The sequence below is a fragment of the Coregonus lavaretus genome, assembly GCF_964263955.1.
Source record: "Coregonus lavaretus genome assembly, chromosome: 18".
Lineage (NCBI taxonomy): Eukaryota > Metazoa > Chordata > Actinopteri > Salmoniformes > Salmonidae > Coregonus > Coregonus lavaretus.
This window is the reverse complement of record NC_140005.1, coordinates 27,526,816-27,553,949: the sequence shown is the minus strand read 5'-3', so window position 1 is coordinate 27,553,949 and position 27,134 is coordinate 27,526,816. Positions and strand designations below refer to the sequence as shown.

At 44.0% G+C, this 27,134-nt stretch overlaps 1 protein-coding gene across 1 annotated transcript in view; it reads left to right on the top strand.

The window, feature by feature from the left end:
• The window catches only part of LOC311145993 (bridge-like lipid transfer protein family member 1), a 154,292-nt gene that overhangs the window by 109,080 nt on the left and 18,078 nt on the right, over positions 1–27,134 (top strand). The window contains exons 58-76 of the mRNA XM_084182417.1: positions 2,515–2,598; positions 3,221–3,419; positions 3,756–3,815; positions 4,020–4,246; positions 4,634–4,813; positions 8,513–8,643; positions 8,937–9,060; positions 9,243–9,355; positions 9,480–9,570; positions 10,123–10,176; positions 11,411–11,682; positions 11,864–12,079; positions 14,707–14,887; positions 21,905–22,088; positions 22,628–22,789; positions 22,984–23,120; positions 23,312–23,510; positions 23,620–23,823; positions 24,069–24,245. Of these exons, the coding sequence (XP_084038543.1) occupies positions 2,515–2,598; positions 3,221–3,419; positions 3,756–3,815; positions 4,020–4,246; positions 4,634–4,813; positions 8,513–8,643; positions 8,937–9,060; positions 9,243–9,355; positions 9,480–9,570; positions 10,123–10,176; positions 11,411–11,682; positions 11,864–12,079; positions 14,707–14,887; positions 21,905–22,088; positions 22,628–22,789; positions 22,984–23,120; positions 23,312–23,510; positions 23,620–23,823; positions 24,069–24,245 (2,995 nt within the window). The remainder of the gene's footprint in view (positions 1–2,514; positions 2,599–3,220; positions 3,420–3,755; positions 3,816–4,019; positions 4,247–4,633; positions 4,814–8,512; positions 8,644–8,936; positions 9,061–9,242; positions 9,356–9,479; positions 9,571–10,122; positions 10,177–11,410; positions 11,683–11,863; positions 12,080–14,706; positions 14,888–21,904; positions 22,089–22,627; positions 22,790–22,983; positions 23,121–23,311; positions 23,511–23,619; positions 23,824–24,068; positions 24,246–27,134) is intronic.

Sequence of the window (27,134 nt, the reverse complement as noted above, 5' to 3'; positions counted from 1 at the left end):
TTTTAGGTAGAAAGCCTTTGCAATGTGGCATGTTAAAATGGTATATAATTTTTAAGTACTGTATATTAATACATGTCGGGCTTATAGAGAAAGAGGGCACACGTCTTGGACACACAATGCTCCTAAGAATAGTTTTACATGTAACAAATAATAGTTATTACATTTCAGTGTATTTTACTACCCAAACCCTGACGGTGCTCAATTTTGTCTTTGACCCGTAGACCTATTTTTTTTTATCAGACCTTGTCCTGAAACTGTTTATGTGTGTTACATTGATATGAGCTAAATTGTAAGAAATATGCTTGTCTGAAAGTGGCACACAGTGTGAGTAATCGTCAAATCATGGGTCATCTCGTTCGCAAAAGAGCTGATCCAAAGTTTTCTCAAATGGGTTATTCTTCTTTACAACAATTTTTTGTCGCAATGCTTCATTTGAATCAGAACCAATTATAAAAACACCAAATATAGAAGAATGAGTATATACTAGTAGTAGTTTGGTGAATTTGAATAACTTCAGTGACTTTATTAAAATATAGTTGGCTATATGGGAAGAGTTTTTCTGAAGCACGTTACTTGAAGGAGCATTTCCGGGGACACACTGGAGAGAAACCTTACTCCTGCTCTGTCTGTGAGAAGAGTTTTGCAAGATCAGCAGACCTTTTAGTCCACCACAAAGATCATACAGGAGAGAAACCTTACAGCTGCGCTAAACGCGGACAGCGCTTCATTAGTTCTCAAAAACTTCAGAGACACCAGAAAACTCATGTTGGTTCACCACCTGTTGAGTTTCAAAACCCTGTTACAATTGAAGGAGGGATGGAGGGAGAAGATGAGGAGGAGGAAGTTGGTGGTCTGATTCATTCAGATGGAGAAAAAGTTGGTTGGGATCTTCATCGTCTCAACAAGAGTTCTGACAAGGAGGGGAGAGCCTCTACATCAGGAGTACCTAAAGAAACCCAGGGGAATCTCAAAGCTCAGAGATACAGTTGCTCTGTATGTGGGAAAGACTGGAAACGGTTATTTGATCTGAAAAGACACATGACAACACACACAGGAGAGAAACCATACAGCTGTTCTGTCTGTGGGAAGGGTTTCACAAGATCATCAGACCTTAAAATACACAATAGAGTTCATACAGGAGAGAAATCTTCCAGCTGTGCCGAATGTGGCCAGAGCTTCACCACTTCTCAGAGTCTTGGGAGACACAAGAAGAGACGCCACAGCTCACTTCCTGAGGAGGACCTAGCTGCAGAGGTAAAGAGTGAGGAGGACTTCACTAGTATCAGTGATGAAGAGGAGGAGGAGGAAACCTCTGCTGTGGAAGGGGGAAACAAGGACTAGCCTTACATATCATGATGTAAAAGCTACTGTACAGCAGGGTTTGGATCCATTCAGGAAGTTCAATTGAGGACAGCTTAATGAATGAACAACAGAGACAGAATGCAAATATGAAAGTTTATTAAAATTGTTAAGAGTTCAGGTGGGCCCTGTATGTATGTGTGTGTGTATGTGTATATATATATATATATCTCACTATATTAACACAGCCTGGAGTTCAGGTGGGCCTTCAGCAAACAAAGGAAAGGAGGGGTCCTCAACAACAATGACAAAAATGCCTCCTGTAGCTCAGTTGGTAGAGCATGTTAACAACTTAACTGTAAGTCGCTCTGGATAAGAGCGTCTGTTAAATGACTAAAATGTAAATGTAAATGTATATACACTCAGTGGCCAGTTTATTACGTACACCCATCTATTACCGGGTCAGACCCCACGATGCCTCCAGAACAGCCTAAATTCTTTGGGTCATGGAAACATTGCCCAATTGGTATCAAGGGACCTAACAAGTGCCAGGAAAACATTCCCCACACCATTACACCACTGCCACCAGCCTGAACCGTTGACACCAGGCAGGATGGGGCCATGGACTCATGCTGCTTACGCCAAATTCTGACTCTGCCATCAGCATGACGCTACAGGAACCGGGATTCATCGGACCAGGCAATGTTTTTCCACTCCTCAATCGTGGAACCCTGTGTGGTCGTCTGCTACAATAGCCATTCTCCTTCGACCTCTCATCAACAAGCTGTTTTCGCCCACAGGACTGCCGCTGACTGGATGTTTTTTGTTTGTCTCACCATTCTCTGCAAACCCTAGACACTGTCGTGCATGAAAAGCCCAGGAGGCTGGCTGTTTCTGAGATAGTGGAACTGGCGCGCCTGGCACCGACGATCATACCACACTCAAAGTCGCTTAGGTCACTCGTTTTGCCCATTCTAACGTTCAATCAAACAGTAACTGAATGCCTCAATGCCTGTCTGCCTGCTTTAGGAGCGAACCATTTTCGTGAAAGGGGTGGTGTACCTAATAAAGTGTAGCTAGCTGCAGTAGTATGTAGCTGAATAGATACAATTAGGCCAAAATTAGGTCAAAGTTGGAATTTGACTACATCCACAGTCCCTAGTGGTTTCTCTTACAAGTTAGTGAAAGTTATAATTGTATCTCTTATCTCCATAGAAAGGACATATACCAGGGTTCGAAGGCATCCGCTCTGAAGCTGGGGCCAGCAGATCTGTAGGCCCGCAAAAATATGCACGAAAAGTAATTTACAATCTATTCAATCTCTTGTGAACACTTGTGTGATGTTATTCAACGGTCTATTACTGTTTTACTTGTAGCAACCTGTTATAAGTGTTGTGACGCAATCTTGACACAAAGCTGACATAACAGGTTATGGCAGTGAACAACCAACTATTTAATTGAGACAACTGACATAACTTTAATGAAGCTTGAAATGGTTTGACTGGTTGAATGTCTCCTATTTCCTATTCCTAAGTAATATACTTTATTTAAAGGTTGGCCAATATGATGCTTAAAACCGTTATTAAATAGTTTTTAACCATTAGTAAACCATTCTATTATTAGGTTTCAAGCAGCAAACTTGTGCATATGTTCATATAATTTCATGAATTATTACAAACACCTGTAATCATAATATGATACATGGATAAATAACAAGCCTTACATGTGTGTTGAGTTTAATTGTTAACAAACTAGTTAATGTTTATAAACAGACCGTCAAATAAAATGTTACCGTAACACTTCACCTATTCCTAACACACGACTGACTCTTAACCTTAATGTTATCCCTGTGCTAGACTTACCAGTAACCTAACTTTAACATCTTACTCCCCCATCCACCCTTAAACCTCGATCCTCACAGGCCAACCACAGCATTGACTTTGACACGGGCTCGGCCCTGGTGCTGACCATCGAGAGCACGCTGATCACCGCCTGCTCCTCTGAGTCTCTGGTCAGCAAGGGCCACTTCAAGAACTTCTGCATCCGCTTCGCTGAGGGCTTTGAGACCTCCTGGGACGACTGGAAGCCTGAGATCCGAGGAGACATGATCATGAACGCCTGTGAGTGATTGGACCGTGAGATGTTGGCTTTTACATACAGACTGGGATTGAAAATGCATGAAATCAGAAAATGGGCCGGCTTGTCTATAAGAGCTGGGCCTGGAAAAGCTGAGGTTTTAAGTTTAACATCAGAAGATTACTTTATAAAGATTAAGTACATAAAACAACATAGGGAAAGTCTTCAGCTTCACCAAGATATTGAGTACCAAAGGGACCAATGCCTTTTGATATTCCACCCTACTTAAGCTGTACATGTGCCTAACTTCCTGCAGTGTGGTCCCCTACACGGTGCCGGTCTTCTTTTTGATGTAATATTTGAATGTGTTGATTTTGTAGGTGTTGTTCCAGATGGCACATATGAAGTGTGCTCCAGAACCACAGGCCAGCCTTCTGCAGGTAAGTACTTCACTGATAATGGGCATTAAACCTTGTGTATATTATGAAAGGGGTTAGTTTGACTGTGAACGTTGTCAAGCTGTTATCCAAAACACAGCACAGCTGTTTTCTACTTCTTTGTGAACAAGATCTTTGTATTCTAGTGAGTGATAGATGGATTTAGTGTTGGAAAATATTATTTCTCCCTCCATGTGCGACCATCAGAAAGCAGCAGTGCAGGCACCTGGGCGCTGAACGTGCTGTGGAAAATGTGTGGTATCGACGTCCACATGGACCCCAACATTGGCAAGCGTCTCAATGCCCTAGGCAACACACTGACCTCGCTGACTGGAGAGGAGAATGCGGATGACATCGCTGACCTCAACTCAGTCAACATGGTCAACTTGTCTGATGAGGATGAGGCCGACACCATGTCACCCACCATCCATTTGGTCAGTCTTTTCAGTCTTTCCCTAACCATGATAACCATGCTGAATATTTGTGTATCACTTTGAACATATGAATTGTATAACTTTGAGTGTGTTCGTGTCCTGTGAGTTTAATGCCTGTGATTCTTTTGCAGTACAACCACGAGATGATTTAAAAGACTCTTAAAGCACTATGATTGTGTTAGAGATTATTGTTGCTCTGTGTGCGTGTGTAAAATCCCTGACTGTCTGTCAAGAATGTAAAAAAGCACTGAGTGTCAAGACTGCATGTCTGTTCAAACCATGTCAACCCATTACAGCCACTGTGACAGCACTAAAAGCTAACCAAGTGACTTAGTCCATGCACCCAGTTGAACCTTGTCTTGGGCGTATCCATCCCATTGCTTGCAGGGGAGCCCAGAGGGAGAGTGCAGCAGCCCCAGGCTCACGTTCAGGACGCGGCTGGTAAACAGCATACTGGGCCTGAAAAGCCAGAGTGTCTCGGTACCAGGCGACTACCTAAACGACTATGCCCCTCCCCAGTCCAGAGGGAACAGGGCCAGGGCTCCCAGACCCCTATCCTGGGGATGTGTATGTACTGTAGCCCATCCTCAACTGCCCCACTCTATTCTCCTGTCTTCTGGGCCCGTTAATCATGCTAAGGGTGACATTAAGGCTTTATTGTCCAGATTTCAAGCTGCAGAATGGATTTCAATTGCTAAGTGACACAATTGTGTATTTGGAGAAGAAACTAACGGCAAACTAGGGATGGACATTTGAATCAAGTTCACAATTCGAATAATATTATTACATTTTTTAGGGATATCTGGATAATTGAAATGCATGTTAAATTATAATTTTTGTAACTTTGGAAATGGCTTGCTGCGTAGCCTGCGTGACTTGGGGAGAGAGGTGCCGCTCTGCTTTCTTGCAGCAATTGAGTTTAATTGAGGCTATTTTTCTGCACTTCCCATCCTTGTCTACAACAACTTCATTGAGATTCATGTGTCAAAGTACGACGTGAATGAGGTAGGCGAAGTCAAACGCAGGACACCGAGCGACTGGAAACGATACTTTACTAACAAAGTAACCAGAATACAAAACAACCTCCAAACAGGAAGGGGAATACCCGCACACTAGCAACTGCCGAAAATGACGAGAACAATCACACACAACACACAATGAACGACAGAGGGTTAAATAGGGAATACAATACAACATAATAGGAAACAGGTGTACACAATCAAGACAAAACAAGTCAAACACAGAAACATAGATCGGTGGCAGCTAGTACTCCGGGGACGACGAACGCCGAAGCCTGCCCGAGCAAGGAGGAGGAGCAGCCTCGGCTGATTCCGTGACATAATGGTTGCTGATGGTTGCTCGTTGTAGCCTACTACTTCTCATTTAGCTTATTTACGTAATTTCAATTCCCATTTTGCATTGATTAGAGATCTCCCACGTTGCTTGCCACTTTGATTGGCTGACAATAACAAACCCATGTAGGCTACACTGTGTTTTTATGGGGTGCATGTTATAAAAACTAAATTCAAAAGTTTGTTTTATTGAATTAAGAATTTAAAATGTCATGGTATATCCTTGTGTGTAGCAATGTCACATATATACTTTAATTTAATTTAGACAAAGCCTTTTAATTGTTAAAATAGGCCTATTATTTATTTTTATGTTTATGAATACTCTCGCAAGTATTCGAATATTCATGGCCATCCCCATATCAAAAATAATATTGTCACTTAGCAATTGACTCAGTGGGGTTTAAGCGCTTCTGGTTCTATTTTCACCTGGTTACACATGTTGTGTTAACTCCCTCATCCGAGAATTGGGTCACCAATCGGTCCCAAAGGTCTCTAGTATTATGGTGATGGTGACTCTAATTTTGCATATTTTTCTGCTGTTTATGTGTGTGTATAACATGATAATTGGCTAAGGTGGTGAATCCTTCTCCCTCCTGTCTCCTGATTCTGCCGCTTCGACCCAACTCTCCTCCCTTTCCCGCATCCTATGACTCACACTGTCCCCTTTCCTCCCGGGCCGCTCGGCCCTCCCCTCCTGCTCCGTGGCTGAGTGACTCATTGCGAGCTTAAATAAAATTCTGGAGGACATATCATCCTTTCACTCCCTCCTCTCTACCTTCTCTTCCTCTGTATCCGCCGCTAAAGCTTTCTACCACTCAAAATGTCAAGCTTCTGCTGCTAACCCTAGGAAACTATTTTCCACCTTCTCCTCCCTCCTTAATCCTCCATCCCCTCCCCCTCCCTCCTCCCTCACTGCGGACAACTTTGTCAACCACTTTGAAAAGAAGGTTGACGACATCCACTACTTATTCACTCAGCCTATTAAGTCCACTGGTCTCACTCACACATAACTACCCTACGCCTTGATCTCTTTCTCCCCCCTCTCTCTCTCTCTCTCCAGTCTGACCGCCCGACAACCTGCCCGCTCATCCCCATCCCCTCCTCCCTTCTCCAGACCATCTCTGGAGACCTTCTCCCATTCCTCACTTCCCTCATCAACTCATCCCTGATGACTTCAAAATGGCCCGAGTTGCTCCCCTCCTCAAGAAACCAACACTCGACTCATCTGAGGTCAAAAACTATAGACCACTATAGTATCACTTCTTTCCAAAACACTTGAGCGTGCTGTCTCTGATCTTTCTCGTTATCGCTCTCTCAGAACGATCTTCTTGACCCTAACCAGTCAGGCTTCAAGACGAGTCACTCAACCGAGACTGCTCTTCTCTGTGTCACGGAGGATCTCCACACTGCCAAAGTTGAGACACTACTCTGTTGTCATCCTCCTAGATCTATCCGCTGCCTTTGACACCGTGAACCATCAGATCCTCCTCTCCCCCCTCTCAGGGCTGGGCGTCTCAGGCTCTGCACACTCTTGGATTGCATCCTACCTGGCAGGCGGCTCCTACCACGTGACGTGGTCAGGATCTGTGTTTGCACCACGTACTCTCACTACTGGTGTCCCCCAGGGCTCGGTTCTAGGCCCTCTTCTCTCTATACACCAAGTCACTCTGCTCTGTCATATCCTCACATGGTCTCTCATATCATTGCTATGCGGATGACACTCAACTAATATTCTCCTTCTCCCCTTCTGACACCCAGGTGGCGACACGCATCTCTGCGTGCCTGGCAGATATCTCAACTTGGATGTCGGCCCATTACCTCGACAAGACCGAGATGCTCTTCCTCCCGGTCAAAGACCTCTCCATCACGGTTGACAACTCCACAGTGTCGCCCTCCCACAGCGCAAAGAACCTTGGCGTGACCCTGGACAACACCCTGTCGTTCTCTGCAAACATTAAAGCAGTGACTCGCTCCTGCAAGTTCATGCTCTACAACATCCGTAGTGTACGATCCTACCTCACATGGGAAGCGGCTCAGGTCCTAATCATGTCACTTGACCTCTCCTGTCTGGACTACTGCAACTCGCTGTTGGCTGGGCTCCCCGCTTGTGCCATCAAACCCCTGCAACTTATCCAGAACTCTGCAGCCGCCTGGTTTTCAACCTTCCCAAGTTGTCTCATGTCACCCCGCTCCTCCGCACACTCCACTGGCTTCCAGTGGTTAGCTCGTATCCACTACAAGACCATGGCGCTTACCTACGGAACAGCAAGAGGAACTGCCCCTCCCTACCTTCAGGATATGCTCAAACCCTACACCCCAACCCAAGCACTCCGTTCTGCCACCTCAGGTCTCTTGGCCCACCCTACGGGAGGGCAGCTCTCGCTCAGCCCTGTCTAAGTTATTCTCTGTCCTGGCACCCCAATTGTGGAACCAGCTTCCCCCTGAAGCTAGGACAGCAGAGTCCCTGCCCATCTTCCGAAAACATCTGAAATCCTACTTCTTCAAACAGTATCTTAAATAAACCTCCTCCTCACTTTGCCCCCCCCCCCCCCCCCCCCCCCCGCCTTTCTAGCTCTGACTCTACTGATGGCTACTTTGAGAAAAACTTTACTTTCTATGCCAGTGATATGTGGTTCTTCCACCTAGCTATCTTAAGATGAATGCACTAACTGTAAGTCGCTCAGGATAAGAGCGTCTGATAAATGACTACAATGTCAAATGTAGCTGTGTAACTTTGGTGTAATAATTAATTATTGCTTTAATACCTTAGTTTTGTGTCGTGATAACCCAGGTTGGAGGTGTAATCTAATTTAGGTTATTTAATTGTGGTGTAATCTAGGTTATACATATAATCAAACATTCTGGGGTGTAATATGTGAATTACAGGGTGTAATTTGTCCTCTATACTCCACAGGAGACTATAGACCTCAGGCGGCAGATGGCAGTGGGCAACCAGATCTTGGATCCAAGAAGAGGGAAGTTAAACAAAAGAATAGTGGACATCAGAGAGCTGAACGAGCAGGCCAAAGTCATTGATGACCTCAAGTAAGAGTTCTCGTCAAACACCAAAACCAAGGATCAATCCTTGAAGTCAGATCACTCTTATTTTTTTTTTTTTTTAAGTCATTTAGCAGACGCTCTTATCCAGAGCGACTTACAGGAGCAATTAGGGTTAAGTGCCTTGCTCAAGGGCACATCGACAGATTTTTCACCTAGTCGGCTCGGGGATTAGAACCAGCGACCTTTCGGTTACTGGCACAACGCTCTTACCCACTAAGCTACCTGCCCCCACTCATCTCCAGTTCATGTAATGTATACTGTATGTTCTCCTTTCACAGGAAATTGGGAGCGAGTGAGGGCACAATCAACCAGGAGATCCAGCGCTACCAGCAGCTAGAGTCTGTGGCCGTCAACGACATTAGGAGAGACGTCCGCAAGAAACTACGCCGCTCCAGCATGAGGGTGAGACCACTACGCATTTACTACCACCCTTTTGCTGGGCTTAATACTTCTGGACTGTTAGTGTCTTTATTTGAAAACCATTTGTAAATCCTGCAACTTACAACTCCATTCATCTGAATTGAAATGGAAAGGACACCAGCACTGATAAACCCTGATCACTTGTTTGTATGCTTCTCCACCAGGCTGCATCTCTAAAGGACAAGTGGGGTCTGGGGTACAAACCCAGCTATAATCGCTCCAAGAGCATCTCTACAGCAGCAGGGAGGCCTCCACTTAAAAGGATGGAACGCCAAAGGTACTGTAAGATAATTCCTTGTCCGCAGCTGAAACCAAGCAGGCTAGGGGTAAATTCTGTATCAATTCAGTAAAATCAGGATTGGGAATTGAATTTAAATAATTTTTCCTAATTTCCCGCTCAGTTCCAGAATAGGAGACGTAGATGACTTGCCGGACATCAGAGTAGACGCATCCTCCCCTGGACCAAGAGTTACCTTCAACATCCAGGACACGGTAATGTATAGAAGGACGACAATAATCCTCATGGTAGTTAATAACAATTGGATTCTCCAAGATGGCAGTTGCACAGCGTTTTATTGAGTTAGGGCATCATTTCATCCTCCATGTCCTTGTTTATCACTATGACAGGCCTCTTGACCTGAGGCTGTGTGTGTCTAAACATTGTAGAATCGCTCTGATATGTCAGCGGCAGCTAAGTGTTAGCTTTTCAGCTTACTTGTAGCTTGAGGGAGAGTTAAAGGAATAATCCACTCAAAAACTATATTTTAGTATTTTTCTTAATTAGTCCACTGTTGATACAGTCCCAAAATGTTTTGCATGTGAGCAATCAGGTTTTCAAGATGTAGGACTTTCAAAAAGTAAATTGTAACTTGCCACATCACCATGATGACGCAAAATGCATCATATGATGCGGCAAATTACAAGAGTTTTGGAGTGGATTATTCCTTGAAGTGTGCCTTTTGAGTGCAAAATCCCCACTTGAACATGTTGCCATGCTTTCATTTTTGGGATGGAATCCATTGTTCTCTTTCTGTTCAACTGAAGATTAATAATCAGGACTCTACAAACCGACCAGTCAGTCCAGGAGAGGTCTTCAAGGTATTTGTAATACAATAAAAAACAATCCCAAACAAATGAAAATCAAAAATAACCTTCTTCCACTTCTTCCTCTAATAATAACTGATTTGTTTGAAAACATGGAAATTCAAAACAGGATGGTGAGATATAGGCTAGTAGTATCAATCAATGCTTGATTCTCATGTATGTTGGTTTGATGCATGCCTTACCATCTTTAGTAGCAAGAGATCAGCAAGTCAAGTGCACTCTAGCTAATATTTTTTACTCACAATACAACTCAAATGGCAATATGGTTAGTAGGGACTAATATGCTCGTAATAACAAGGCTTTCTACCAGCCATTGCTTCTGGTTATGTGTTACAAAGAAAACTGTAATTATTCACCACATGGCTACGTCATCGGCGATATTGCGGCTTTGTAGATATGGATAGACTTATGCATGTAGGCCTGCATAGTGTGCTATACATGTATATACTAAATGTTTAAGATTATATTTCAATGTGCCATTGATTCACACATTCCCATCCTGTTATGGAATTCCATGTCGCTCCAAATCAACTTCTTTCAACCACAGATCAATTTTTCTAACTGCAGCAGCTATGCATGGCCAACCGTAGTAGCTAGGATTTAAAACTTTTAGGTTGTATAGAGCCTCTGAGCCTAAAACTCTAAACCCTTAGCTTGGCCAACCTCAGAATAATTGTGCCTCAAAGCCATGACTAGAGGAAACATTGAGGTTTCTTCCTTTACTTTTTGAAAATGTGTACTTTATGCAAACTGCTCTTAGTTGGTGATTGTTTATGGCTATACTGTCCTTTGTGAGGGGTTGCAATGTTTATCACTGTCCTGAGAGAAGACGTTGTCCTGCAGCTTCTTTCTGCCCAGGTGTCTTCATCCTTATCTTCATCCTCTTCATCTCTCACTCCATATCGCTTTCCTCTGTCTTCTCCCAGAGCACTGCCTGTGGGAGGAAAATAAACTTCAAGCACATAGCAGTCTGTATTACTGGACATTGTAGCCTCTAGTTATGTACATTACATCTAGCAATAGCCATGATATTGGCCATGTTTCAAAAATGTTTTTAAAGATGCCAAGCTAACCAACCATGATAAATGTATTACTACACGAACATAGTTACTTTGAGCAGGATGCTATCTGCTACAGCTTTATGAGCGCTTTCAATATGTTGACCTTTTCTAATTAAAAGAGTCTAGCTGTCCCCCTCTCAACCCTTCCCATATGTTCTCTGCTGAAGTTTCCGGAGGAGACAGAAATGGACCTGTTATCCATCACCATTGATGAGCCACTCCATCCTCATCTTCATCACCTTCATCATTGCCCATCCGTTAGCGAAGGACCCCACTCAGTGTTCAGTGCCCCTGCAACCCCCGCCGTCTTCTCACCTGGCATTCCCTTCCAGCACGACGACATGCGGCGCGACGAGCTCTCCTCCTCTTCCTCAGAGGACTCCGACAAGGAGGAAGAGTTTGACCGCGAGAGGTCGTCCGGCTACTTCAGGAGGACTGTGTGAGTTATCCCCCCTCCCCTTTCCACCTCTCTCTCGTCCTTGTTTATATTTGTTGGGCCGGTTTCCAGAACCATATTAAACCTACTACTAGACTAAAAAGCATGCAATTTCATTTAAAAAAACATTTTCTCCTATTTTCCTGCCTAGTAAACATGACCCCCGTTTGTTCTGCTATCGTAGCCAACCGCCACACAGAAAACCATCGGGCTTTGCCGCTGTCAGCCAGCTGTTCAGTGAGCGCTGGCCCAGCACACCCACCAACCGCAGCCTCATGAGCTCAGTCACCGAGAGGAACATCGACTTTGAGCTGGACGTGCGTGTGGAGATCGACAGTGGCAAGTGTGTCCTGCACCCCACCACCCAGCAGCCCGAGCACGAGGATGTCTCCTTCAGAAGGTACGGCACTTGAACCCTAGGGATCTTCTAACTATTTAATAACTTATGCTTTATTATAATCTAGACAAGTCATAAAGTATTATACCTACAGGCTTTAAATTAATCCCCTAGAGTCGATGTCCGCGCCCCGCAGACATCTAATTAGCATAATAATAAAACATCTCCATCAAAATACGTCAGTTTAAACTAGAGATATGCATAGGCTGCGTCTCAATCCACCGCATCCGTCAATGGCAGCCTTCCGCATCTGCGGTGGAAGGTGTCTCATGGTTTGTCAGACCATGAGACATCCCGAAAATCGGTCTTCTCACGAAAACATCTGTAGCGTCCGAACTGTTTGGCCAAAAAAACGAATATGACCAATCTATGGAAAGATGAGACTCTCACGAACACAATGATATTCTCTATGATGCCCCCCTTTGCCCTCAGAACAGTCTCAATTCGTCGGGGCATGGACTCTACAAAGTGTCGAAAGCGTTCCGCAGGGATGCTTGCCCATGTTGACTCCAATGCTTCCCACAGTTGTGTCAAGTTGGCTGGATGTTCTTTGGGTGGTGGACCATTCTTGATACACACGGGAAACTGTTGAGCGTGAAAAACCCAGCAGTGTTGCTGTTCTTTAAAAAAAATATATATATATATATATATATATATATATATATATATATATACACTACCGTTCAAAAGTTTGGGGTCACTAAGAAATGTCCTTGTTTTCCATGAAAACATACATGAAATTAGTTAGAATAGGAAATATAGCAAAATGCATAGGAAATGTAGTCATTGACAAAGTTAGAAATAATGATTTTTAATTGAAATAGTAATTGTGTCCTTCAAACTTTGCTTTCATCAAAGAATCCTCCATTTGCAGCAATTACAGCCTTGCAGACCTTTGGCATTCTAGTTGTCAATTTGTTGAGGTAATCTGAAGAGATTTCACCCCATGCTTCCTGAAGCACTTCCCACAAGTTGGATTGGCTTGATGGGCACTTCTTACGTACCATACGGTCAAGCTGCTCCCACAACAGCTCAATAGGGTTGAGATCCGGTGACTGTGCTGGCCACTCCATTATAGACAGAATACCAGCTGACTGCTTCTTCCCTAAATAGTTATTGCATAGTTTGGAGCTGTGCTTTGGGTCATTGTCCTGTTGTAGGAGGAAATTGACTCCAAACAAGCGCCCTCCACAGGGTATGGCATGGCGTTGCAAAATGGAGTGATAGCCTTCCTTCTTCAAGATCCCTTTTACCCTGTACAAATCTCACACTTTACCACCACCAAAGCACCCCCAGACCATCACATTGCCTCCACCATGCTTGACAGATGGCATCAAGCACTCCTCCAGCATCTTTTCATTTGGTCTGCGTCTCACAAATGTTCTTCTTTGTGATCCGAACACCTCAAACTTCGATTCATCTGTCCATAACACTTTTTTCCAATCTTCCTCTGTCCAGTGTCTGTGTTCTTTTGCCCATCTTAATCTACTTTTTTTATTGGCCAGTCTGAGATATGGCTTCTTCTTTGCAACTCTGCCTAAAAGGTCAGCATCCCGGAGTTGCCTCTTCACTATTTTGCGGGTACTATTTAATGACGCTGCCAGTTGAGGACCTGTGAGGCGTCTGTTTTTCAAACTAGACACACTAATGTATTTGTCCTCTTGCTCAGTTGTGCACCGGGGTCTCCCACTCCTCTTTCTATTCTGGTTAGAGCCAGTTTGCGCTGTTCTGGGAAGGGAGTAGTACACAGCGTTGTACGAGATCTTCAATTTCTTGCATGGAATAGCCTTCATTTCTCAGAACAAGAATAGACTGACGAGTTTCAGAAGAAAGTTATTTGTTTCTGGCCATTTTGAGCCTGTAATCGAACCCACAATTTCTGATGCTCCAGATACTCAACTAGTCTCAAGAAGGCCAGTTGTATTGCTTCTTTAATCAGCACAACAGTTTTCAGCTGTGCTAACATAATTGCTAAATGGTTTTCTAATAGTCAATTAGCCTTTTAAAATGATAAACTTGGATTAGCAAACACAACGTGCCATTGGAACACAGGACTGATGGTTGCTGATAATGGGCCTCTGTACGCCTGTGTAGATATTCCATAAAAAATCAGCCGTTTCCAGCTACAATAGCCATTTACAACATTAACAATGTCTACACTGTATTTCTGATCAATTTGATGTTATTTTAATGGACAAAAATAATTGTTTTTCTTTCGAAAACAAGGACATTTCTTAGTGACCCCAAACTTCTGAACGGTAGTATATATGTGTACAAAACTATTACAATCATTTTGTGATCTTTCTGATATCTCTCAGATATAGGACAGACACTTTAAAACAAACTTCCCTTTGATTTATTTTTTTCCATGTATGAATCTGTTATTCAATGCGTTTCTATGGGCTAATAGCAGTAAGGCCAAATTCAATGTTTAATCAAATATTGTTTTTATATTTTTTTTTATTCCTAAAGGGGTCATAAAATTCCAAATCAAATAGCTAAATGATCCTTGGTATGACCATCTTAAAATAATTCCATATGTTAGCTTAGTACCCCTCTCCCGGCTTAGACTCTTAAGGATGAAGTGTTACCAAAGTTTCTAGAAAGCTATTTAACCTCCCGTACTGTAGGAGTTGTGACCGCAGCTCCAGGAGTCTGGACCAGGAGTCTCCACCCAAGAAGAAGAAGCTCCAGCCCACTTACACCTCAACCACCCACCTCCTGGCCGGGAAGAAGGTCCCTTCCTCTCTGCAGACCAAATCCAGTGACCTGGAGACCACGGTCTTTTACATTCCGGGAGTGGATGTCAAGGTCAGTTCATTTGCTTTCACGCCATTACTGTTATATTATGGTATAAATAGTGTTTAAACGATGACCCATCAATATGATGCATTAAATGGTAGGAACTATATTGCCATTGATAACCTTAGAGTTAAACTATTCTGCTGCGCCATAACCAATCAAAGCTGATTAGGCCATATATGGATCTGTGCCATTCACTTTGAACTGGACTGTTTTTACAGCATGAGCGGTCGTGAGTAGATGCGCTTGTTTTGAGATCAAAGCGAGAGGTACATGTAGCGACGTGCACATTTGTACATTTGTTCATATCCTTTTCTAATTAGTGAGTTATTAGCCCAGTTATAGATAATTTGTAGTCAGCAATGGGGGAGTGATTGCTTCCTACAAGAGCACAAAACGTGCATTTCTAGACATCTTTGAAAAGCGAGTCAGGAAAATAGCTTCTTTTTTTTTTCTTAAAGGGGCATTGTTATATTTTGAGACAGGCTTGAATAAGCTAAGTAGCCAATAGGCACAGGGTAGCATAATTTGTCTGATTCTCTGTAATGGGAATAATGATGCATTTTATTTTGTAAAGTGGTTTCTTGCCTCAAACAACACAACAACATTTTCAGTCACATCCTTGTCTGAAGGACAAGTGGATAAACAGTTTAATGTCAAGCCCTGCATGTTTTTTTCCAAAAGTCTCATGGAATGTAGGCCTACCTTGAACACCACACATTGGCTGCTACTGTAGGCTAAACGATAGAACAGCTATTTCCATGTTAAAACGTTATGGGATGCATTTTCTCCATTGTTTTTTATGGTAGGCCACTCTGGTAGGCCTACATTATGATCAAATAGCCACAGTAGCCTACTTGACCACTGTTAAAACTAAAGTGGGTACAGCCTCAGTGTTCACAGTAAACGCGTGCCGGAAGTTGTGGTCCTCTGTAGCTCAATTGGTAGAGCATGGCGCTTGTAACGCCAGGGTAGTGGGTTCGATCCCCGGGACCACCCATACGTAAAAATGTATGCACACATGACTGTAAGTCGCTTTGGATGAAAGCGTCTGCTAAATGGCATATTATATTATTATTATTAAGTTGCACAGAATTTTCCGAATGTTCAAGTTTGCACTCAGCAGACCTGAAATTTGCTCAGTGATGAAAATATGTGATGGAACATTGCATACAGTGGGGAGAACAAGTATTTGATACACTGCCGATTTTGCAGGTTTTCCTACTTACAAAGCATGTAGAGGTCTGTAATTTTTATCATAGGTACACTTTAACTGTGAGAGACGGAATCTAAAACAAAAATCCAGAAAATCACATTGTATGATTTTTAAGTAATTAATTTGCATTTTATTGCATGACATAAGTATTTGATCACCTACCAACCAGTAAGAATTCCGGCTCTCACAGACCTGTTAGTTTTTCTTTAAGAAGCACTCCTGTTCTCCACTCATTACCAGTATTAACTGCACCTGTTTGAACTCGTTACCTGTATAAAAGACACCTGTCCACACACTCAATCAAACCGACTCCAACCTCTCCACAATGGCCAAGACCAGAGAGTTGTGTAAGGACATCAGGGATACAATTGTAGACCTGCACAAGGCTGGGATGGGTTACAGGACAATAGGCAAGCAGCTTGGTGAGAAGGCAACAACTGTTGGCGCAATTATTAGAAAATGGAAGAAGTTCAAGATGACGGTCAATCACCCTCGGTCTGGGGCTCCATGCAAGATCTCACCTCGTGGGGCATCAATGATCATGAGGAAGGTGAGGGATCAGCCCAGAACTACACGGCAGGACCTGGTCAAAGACCTGAAGAGAGCTGGGACCACAGTCTCAAAGAAAACCATTAGTAACACACTACGCCGTCATGGATTAAAATCCTGCAGCGCACGCAAGGTCCCCCTGCTCAAGCCAGCGCATGTCCAGGCCCGTCTGAAGTTTGCCAATGACCATCTGGATGATCCAGAGGAGGAATGGGAGAAGGTCATGTGGTCTGATGAGACAAAAATAGAGCTTTTTGGTCTAAACCACTCGCTGTGTTTGGAGGAAGAAGAAGGATGAGTACAACCCCAAGAACACCATCCCAACCGTGAAGCATGGAGGTGGAAACATCATTCTTTGGGGAAGCTTTTCTGCAAAGGGTACAGGACGACTGCACCGTATTGAGGGGAGGATGGATGGGGCCATGTATCGCGAGATCTTGGCCAACAACCTCCTTCCCTCAGTAAGAGCATTGAAGATGGGTCATGGCTGGGTCTTCCAGCATGACAATGACCCGAAACACACAGCCAGGGCAACTAAGGAGTGGCTCCGTAAGAAGCATCTCAAGGTCCTGGAGTGGCCTAGCCAGTCTCCAGACCTGAACCCAATAGAAAATCTTTGGAGGGAGCTGAAAGTCCGTATTGCCCAGCAACAGCCCCGAAACCTGAAGGATCTGGAGAAGGTCTGTATGGAGGAGTGGGCCAAAATCCCTGCTGCAGTGTGTGCAAACCTGGTCAAGACCTACAGGAAACGTATGATCTCTGTAATTGCAAACAAAGGTTTCTGTACCAAATATTAAGTTCTGCTTTTCATGCAATAAAATGCAAATTAATTACTTAAAAATCATACAATGTGATTTTCTGGATTTTTGTTTTAGATTCCGTCTCTCACAGTTGAAATGTACCTATGATAAAAATGACAGACCTCTACATGCTTTGTAAGTAGGAAAACTTGCAAAATCGGCAGTGTATCAAATACTTGTTCTCCCCACTGTTCATTGCAGTACAGGAGCATCATGGCTAAAACTAACATTCTAGCCAATGGCTTCTGCCCCCAGACCATCAGGCTGCTGAATAGCCACCACTAGTCAGCTACCTGCTCTCACTTTGGACATTTGTCATGCTGAATAGTGACAACTACTCCAGGAAAACATTCCCCCACTATTACACCACTGCCATCAGTCTGTACCGTTGACACCAGGCAGGTAGGGCCATGGACTCATGCTGCTTACACCAAATCCTGACTCTGCCATCAGCATGACGCAACAGGAACCGGGATTCATCGGACCAGGCAATGTTTTTCCACTCCTCAATTGTCCATTGTTGGTGATTGCGTGCCCACTTGAGCAACCCGCTTCTTCTTGTTTTTAGCTTATAGGAGTGGAACCTGTTGTAGAAAATTACCAAACAAACAAAGTACTTCCAGAGTTTTTGTAGAATCAAGATATACTTTATTTCACAAGCAATAGAGCCGAGCTGGTCTGCAGAGCAACTGCCGTCCCAGACTTGGAGTTCTCTTTTTATACAGCTTCATCTTTTCATATCATATCTGAGCCACTATGGTTTCTTTGTCTAGCTTCTTTCCTGTCTATCCCCATGTCTGCTTGGTCTCCTTTTCATATCATATCGGAACCCCCTCTTTATCCAAACAGCCACCCTCCCTTGACCTGGAGCCACTATGGTTTCTTCTTGTGGCCATGTGTATCGGGTCATAGCGCACAAACAAGTGATAACTTTAGTTCTGTTATCTCCACACAGCTGATATCTCCACACAGCTGCGCCCTTGGAAGATATTAAAAGACAGGATGAACTGTAAAACTGTGGTCATTCTGAGGCTCTTTGTCTAGGATGAACTGAAAAAAACTGTGGTCATTCTGAGGCTCTTTGTCTTGACCGTGTGACCAGGTTACTCAGAAGCAACGAGAAATAACAAGAAATTGAAACAATACAGGTCTATCTGTTCCTGAAGTTTATCTCCATCCCATGTCCTTGACTACACACCCAGACAAGCTGCAGGGAGCTAGAGGGATCCTTTCTCAGAAGCACAGCATTTGCACTAAAGAAATGGCTCTACTATTGTTAAGCATATTATAATATATGTAATGGAAAATAACCTATAGAGCCATTTCATCATGGCTCTGTTTTAACCCTTTAATTGGTTCTTAATCCATCGGCATATAGGGCATATAGGCGTTTAATTCTACAACATGCATAATTCATATAATTGGTTTGTTATGTTGTGTGCCCTTAAGTGAGACAGAGTAAAAATATCCTATAAACCCAGTGTGGTCGTCTGCTGCAATAGCCCATCCGTGACATAGATCTACAAGTTGTGCGTTCCAAGATGCTGTTATGCACACCACTGTTGTACTGCGCCAATATTTGCCAGTTTGTGGCCCGCCTGTAAGCTTGCACAATTCTGGCCATTCTCCTTCAACCTCTCATCAATTAGCTGTTTTCACCCACAGGACTGCTGCTGACTGAATGTTTTTTATTTGTTGAACCATTCTCGGTAAACCCTAGACACTGTCGTGTGTGAAAAGCACACACACACACACAAACACACACAAGAGAAGTCAGCTCAGACAGTTTCAGCTCATGAACTCCATCAGCAGCAGATTTTTAATTTAGAATGAAAAATGAATGTTTATGTAACAAATGTTCAAATCAAATCAAATTGTATTGGTCACATACACGTGTTTAGCAGATGTTATTGCAGGTGTAGAGAAATGCTTGAGCTTCTAGCTCCGACAGTGCAGTAATATCTAACAAGTAATATCTAACAATTTCACAACATATACCCAATACAGACAAATCTAAGTAAGGAATGAATTATGAATATATACATATATGGACATGCAATGTCAGAGCGGCATGGACTAAGATACATTAGAATAGTATAGAATACAGTATATACAAATGAGATGAGTAATGCAGATATGTAAACATTATTCAAGTGGCTAGTGTTCCATTTCTTAAAGTGGCCAGTGATTTCTAGTCTATGTCTATAGGCAGCAGCCTCTAATGTGCTAGTGATGGCTGTTTAACAGTCTGATGGCCTTGAGATAGAAGCTGTTTTTCAGTCTCTTGGTCCCAGCTTTGATGCACCTCTACTGACCTCGCCTTCTGGATGATAGCGGGGTGAACAGGCAGTGGCTCAGGTGGTTGATGTCCTTGATTATCTTTTTGGCCTTCCTGTGACATCGGGTGCTGTAGGTGTCCTGGAGGGCAGACTGCACCACCCTCTTGAGAGCCTTGTGGTTTCGGGCAGTGCAGTTGCCGTACCAGGCGGTGATACAGCCCGACAGGATGCTCTCAATTGTGCATCTGTAAAAGTTTGTGAGGGTTTTAGGTGCCAAGCCACATTTCTTTAGCCTCCTGAGGTGGAAGAGGCTCTGTTGTGCCTTCTTCACCACACTGTCTGTGTGGGTGGTCCTTTTCAGTTTGTCAGTGATGTGTACGCCAAGGAACTTGAAGCTTTCCACCTTCTCCACTGCGGTCCTGTCGATGTGGATAGAGGGGTGCACCCTCTGCTGTTTCCTGAAGTCCACGATCATCTCCTTTGTTTTGTTGACGTTGAGTAAGAGGTTATTTTCCTGGCACCACACTCCCAGAGCCCTCACCTCCTCCCTGTAGGCGGTCTCGTCATTGTTGGTAATCAAGCCTACTACTGTTGTGTCGTCTGCAATCTTGATGATTGAGTTGGAGGCGTGCTTGGCCATGCAGTCATGGGTGAACAGGGAGTACAGGAGTGGGCTGAGCACGCACCCTTGTGTGGCCCCAGTGTTGAGGATAAGCGAAGTGGAGGTGTTGTTTCCTACCTTCACCACCTGGGAGCGGCCCGTCAGGAAGTCCAGGACCCAATTGCACAGGGCGGGTTCAGACCCAGGGTCTCGAGCTTAATGATGAGCCTGGGGTGTACTATGGTGTTGAATGCTGAGCTATAGTCAATGAACAGCATTCTTACATAGGTATTCTTCTTGTCCAGATGGGATAGGGCAGTGTGCAGAGTTATGGCGATCATCTGTGGATCTATTGGGGCGGTAAGCAAATTGAAGTGGGTCTAAGGTGGCAGGGTAAGGAAGAAGTGATATGATCCTTGACTAGTCTCTCAAAGCACTTCTTGATGACAGAGGTGAGTGCTACGGGCGATAGTCGTTTACTTCAGTTACCTTTGCTTTCTTGGGTAAAAGAACAATGGTGGCCATCATCAAGCATGTGGGACAGCAGACTGGGATAGGGAGAGATTGAATATGTCCCTAAACACACCAGCCAGGTCTGCGCATGCTCTGAGGACGCAGCTAGGGATGCCGTCTGGGCCGGCAGCCTTGCGAGGGTTAACACATTTAAATGTTTTTCTCACGTCGGCCACAGAGATGGAGAGCACACAGTCCTTGGTAGTGGGCTGCGTCTGTGGCACTGTGTTATCCTCAAAGTGGGCGAAGGTGTTTAGCTTGTCTGGAAGCAAGACGTCAGTCTCGGCGACGTGGCTGGTTTTCCTTTTGTAGTCCGTGGTTGTCTGTAGACCCTGCCACATACGTCTCGTGTCTGAGCCGTTGAATTGCGACTCCATTTTGTCTCTATACTGATGTTTTGCTTGTTTGATTGCCTTGCGGAGTAAATAACTACACTGTTTGTATTCTGCCATATTCCTAGTCACTTTGCCATGGTTAAATGCGGTGGTTCGCGCGAATGCTGCCATCTATCCACAGTTTCTGGTTAGGGTAGGTTTTAATAGTCACAGTGGATATGACATCTCCTATACACTTCCTGATATACTCAGTTACCGTATCGGTGTATTCGCCTAAATTATTTTTGCAAGCTACATATCCGAGTCCGCGTGATCTAAACAATCCTGAAGCGTGGATTCCGATTGGTCAGACCAGCGTTGAATAGTCCTTAGCACAGGTACTTCCTGTTTTGAGTTTCTGCCTATAGGAAGGGAGAAGCAAAATGGAGTCGTGGTCAGATTTTCCGAAAGGAGGGTGGGGGAGGGCCTTGTAAGCATCACGGAAGTTTGAATAACAGTGGTCCAGAGTTTTAGCAGCGCAAGTACTACAGTCGATATGTTGATAGGTCTCTAGACCTTAGTGCATCGAATCACATTGAACCGAATCGCACCGATTCGTTCCTATAATCAGACCGCATCGAACCGTTTCAAACTAAAACATATCGTTCCTGTATCGTATCAGAGGCCATGTATTGTCTTGAAAGGGAATGTTGCACATCCCTAGTAACCATTTTTTTATTTCATCCAACCCCAGTTGCACTACAACTCCAAGACCATGAAGACTGAGTCACCCAATGCCTCGCGAGGATCCTCCCTCCCCCGCACCCTCTCCAAAGAGTCCAAGCTGTATGGTATGAAAGATAGCGGCCCTCACAACCTTCCCAATGCTGCCCCAAGCAAGACTAACTCGCTCATACCTCCCCCACCTCTACCATCAGGTACTGAGAGCTCACATCATTACTTGCATGCCCTTTCGCCTTCTGTCTTGACATACAGTTGAGCGTCACATCTCCATCGTGGCCATAGACATCCTCAATCAACCCACCCAATCAATGTAATGCATGCTTGTGTAGTCGTGTCCAAGGTTTTGATCTGTGAATGTTGAAGACGCTTGTGATTTCTGTGTTGGAATGTTTTAATAATTTTGTTTCAGACACGTAGTGGGTGGATAGATAAAGGGGCTGTTTTATTACACACTGTTGCAAAGTTATTCTCCAGATGAAAGAAAACAGAAAGGGTAGAACCAGAAAGTACTGTAAATGAAAGAACAAGATCCTATTTCTTATTTTTTTTCCTTTGGGGTGATAAACGTTTGATAAATCTGTCCCAATATGTGTTTCAGTCCATCACTAGTTAGGAAATGGGTCACAGTAAACACAGCATCCCAATGTTCTAGGCTTATTGTAATGACCAATGTTGGTGTAAGTAGTGAAGCTTTGTGTGACCCTGTCAAACTCAGATCATGTGTCACCTGCAGCCAAAGGCAAAGGCAGTGGTGGGGTGAAGACAGCCAAGCTGTACGCCTGGGTGGCCCTTCAGACCCTACCAGAGGAGATGGTCATCAGCCCTTGTCTTCTGGACTTCCTGGAGAAAGCCTTGGAGACCATTCCCATCACCACGGTGGAAAGGAACTATACTGGTATGTAGGGTCATTTAATTACAAATCCAGCGCCTGTTGACCTCACCTCTTTGGATTTTATCCCAAAAAATTATCCGTAAATGATTGCCTGTGGGAAAGAGATAGTTAGAATGTGGTTGCTGGGCCTAAGTGACCAACAACGTGCTAGACCATTGCTCAAAGCTGACCCCTTTTTGTCTATGTGTGTCTCTCAGCTCTGAACTCCCAGGAGGACGACATAGGCCAGTTTGAGCCAGTGGAGCCCCTGGAGGAGTCCACCACCTCCCTGGTTTCCTCCACCTCTGCCTACTCCTCCTTCCCTGTGGACGTGGTGGTCTACGTCAGAGTACAGGTAACCTACCTCAAATTGCCCACCTTACCGTGGCTCCCAAAGCGAAGTTCATGTCACTCTGTTCGCCATTGTACAATAAGAGAGTGTTTTAAATTAGTATGTTTTGCTGTCACAATGTCCAGACCCTGAGACACCACACTCAAATTAATGAAGTTTTCTAATTCTATTCTAATCTGACTCCATGTCTCCAGCCCTCTCAGATCCGCTTCAGCTGCTTGCCCATGTCCAGAGTGGAGTGTATGCTGAAACTGCCGTCTCTAGACCTGGTATTCTCCTCTAATCGCGGTGAACTAGAGATCCCATCCAGCACCCAACCTACTGACGGCCCACACCCACCCTCCTCCACCCCCCCGAGCCAACACATCCTCAAACCGCCCCCTATCAAAGGAGGTATGGATAGCAACACACCAATGCACCTGTAAAGCAACCTATAGATGTGTGAGTGGCTGCATTTCAGTCTATCTAGTCCATAATAACACCTCTTTGATCTAACCTCCAGGTCCCTCTCCATCTCTGGGTAGCCCTCTGGGCCGGACCCGTCACAGCAGCAGCCAGTCAGACCTCACCACCCCCGCCAGCAACTCCTCAGGGCTCAGCTTCACCGCCTGCATGTCAGACTTCTCCCTCTACGTGTTCCACCCCTACGGTGCAGGGAAACAGAAGTCTGCCGTCACAGGGCTGCCCCCAGGCCCAGGACCTCTAGGTATGGAAAAGTGTGGTGAAAGTTTCTCATCCTGAAAATGTCTCATGTATATTCTAATATTCTATAGCCTATTTTTAGTCCTGTGCATTTTAATTGCAGTGTAGTCTACCAACCATGCTGTACAGCATGCCTTATAGTGATACAGTGTACTTTCACAACAGGGTTGTTCAGTCTTCCATCAGTTCAGTGTGTAGCATTGTAACAGCGCTATGAAGTCTCGTCTCATATCTGTTCTTTCCTTTAAGGTACAGTGGATGAGGAGCCATCCTCTGTGACTGGGAGGAAGGATTCCCTCAGCATCAACCTGGAGTTCGTCAAGGTCAGCCTGTCCAGAATGAGACGCACCGGAGGACCCACCTTCATCGAGAGCTTTGTACCTGGCAAGGGGGGCAAGATGGACACCACCCTTATCAATATCTCAGGTGCCCCATTCGCTCTTGGAACAGGTTTAATGGTTGGACACCGTCTAATCTGAAAGCAGTCTTTGGTCTTCCAAATGGGAATGTTATGTATAGTCACCTCCCAAATTATTGGCACCCCTAAAAAAGATGAGCGAAAAAATACTGTATTAAATAGGTTATAGGGGTGTAACGGTTCACCAAACTCACGGTTCGGTCGGTATTGAGTTTTTGGATCCACAGTTCGGTTTTGGTACAGCAGGGAAATTAAATGCCAACAGTTACTGTAGTTCATTTTTGTTTTGGAAAAATATATAAAACTAAACCAAAATATATTAAACTGCAGTGTCTATTAATTGTCCAAACTCGTGGCCTCTTTCCCACTCTATATTGCTGTAGAATTTTCACAAATGCTTTACTCTACATCATTCCCTAACAGTCTATGAATGTATAAAAAAGTGAAAATGACCATATCTGTGCTAGCTTGTCAAAAAAAAAAGAAACGTCATATTCTTCATGGGGGCATATATGAACATATTTTAATAAGATTTCATGTTGCTAAAACGCTGTCAGTTCCACTTTAATTGAGAATGTTTTTGTTGGGAAAGCCTTTCCATCTACCGGAAGACGGTTGTCATTAGCATCATCGCTAACGGCTACATAGTGGCAGACAAACACGCACACAGACAGGGGCATTCCCACTGTTGCCTCATCCCTATATTGTTATTTATTTTGCTCATTTGTACCCCAGTATCTCTATTTGCACATCATCTCTTGCACATCTATCATTCCAGTGTTAATACTAATTGTAATTATTTTGCACTATAGCCTATTTATTGCCTTACCTCCATAACTTGCTACATTTGCACACACTGTATATATATGTATTTCTGTTGTATTTTTGACTTTGTTTTGTTTTACCCCATATGTAACTCTGTGTTGTTGTTTTTATCGCACTGCTTTGCTTTGTCTTGGCCAGGTCGCAGTTGTAAATGAGAACTTGTTCTCAACTGGTTTACCTGGTTAAATAAAGGTGAAATAAAAATAAATAAAAAATTAAAAAAACAGATCACCGACCATTTCGAATCCCACCGTACCTTCTCCGCTATGCAATCTGGTTTCCGAGCTGGTCATGGGTACACCTCAGCCACGCTCAAGGTCCTAAACGATATTATATCCGCGATCGATAAAAGACAGTACTGTGCAGCCTTCTTCATCAACCTGGCCAAGGCTTTCGACTCCGTCAATCACCACATTCTTATTGGCAGACTAAATAGCCTTGGTTTCTCAAATGACTGCCTCGCCTGGTTCACCAACTACTTCTCAGATAGAGTTCAATGTGTCAAATCGGAGGGCCTGTTGTCTGGACCTCTGGCAGTCTCTATGGGGGTGCCACAGGGTTCAATTCTCGGGCCGACTATTCTCTGTGTACATCAATGATGTCGCTCTTGCTGCTGGTGACTCTCAGATCCACCTCTACACAGACGACACCATTTTGTATACATCTGGCCCTTCATTGGACACTGTGTTAACAAACTTCCAAACGAGCTTCAATGCCATACAGCACTCCTTCCGTAGCCTCCAACTCCTCTTAAACGCTAGTAAAACTAAATGCATGCTCTTCAATCGAACGCTGCTTGCACCCGCCCGCCCGACTAGAATCACTACTCTCGGTGGGTCTGACTTAGAATATGTGGACAACTACAAATACCTAGGTGTCTGGTTAGACCGTAAACTCTCCTTCCAGACTCACGTTAAGCATCTCCAATCCAAAGTTACATCTAGAATCGGCTTCCTATTTCGCAACAAAGCCTCCTTCACTCATGCTGCCAAACATGCCCTCGTAAAACTGACTATCCTACCGATCCTTGACTTCGGCGATGTAATTTACTAAATAGCCTCCAACACTCTTCTCAGCAAATTGGATGTAGTCTATCACAGTGCCATCCTTTTTGTCACTAAAGCCCCATATACTACCCACCATTGTGACCTGTACGCTCTTGTTGGCTGGCCCTCACTACATATTCGTCGCCAAACCCACTGGCTCCAGGTCATCTATAAATCACTGCTAGGCAAATCCCCGCCTAATCTTAGCTCATTGGTCACCATAGCAACACCCACCCGTAGTATGTGCTCCAGCAGGTATATCTCACTGGTCATTCCCAAAGCCAACACCTCCTTTGGCCGCCATTCCTTCCAGTTCTCTGCTGCCAATGACTGGAACGAACTGCTAAAATCTCTGAAACTGGAGACTCTTATCTCCCTCACTAACTTTAAGCATTAGTTGTCAGAGCAGCTTACCGATCACTGCACCTGTACACAGCCCATCTGTAATTAGCCCACCCAACTACCTCATCCCCATATTGTTATTTATTTTGCTCATTTGCACCCCAGTATCTCTATTTGCACATCATCTTCTGCACATCTATCATTCCAGTGTTAATACTAAATTGTAATTATTTTTGCACTATGGCCTATTTATTGCCTTACCTCCATAACTTACTACATTTGCACACACTGTATATAGATTTTCTATTGTGTTACTGACTGTACGTTTTTTTTTATCCCATATGTAACTCTGTTGTTGTTTTTTGCTTTATTTTGGCCAGGTCGCAGTTGTAAATGAGAACTTGTTCTCAACTGGCTTACCTGGTTAAAAAAGGTTAAATAAAAAAATGTAACATGCTGGTAGAAATGAGGTAAAAATGGATTTAAGTTTCCCTGCATTAAAGTCCCCGGCCACTAGGAGCGCTGCCTCTGGATGAGCATTTTCTTGTTTGCTTATGGCTTTATACAGCTCGTTGAGTGCGGTCTTAGTGCCAGCATCAGTTTGTGGTGGTAAATAGACAGCTACGAAAAATATAGATAAACTCTCTTGGTAAATAGTGTGGTCTACAGCTTATCATGAGATAC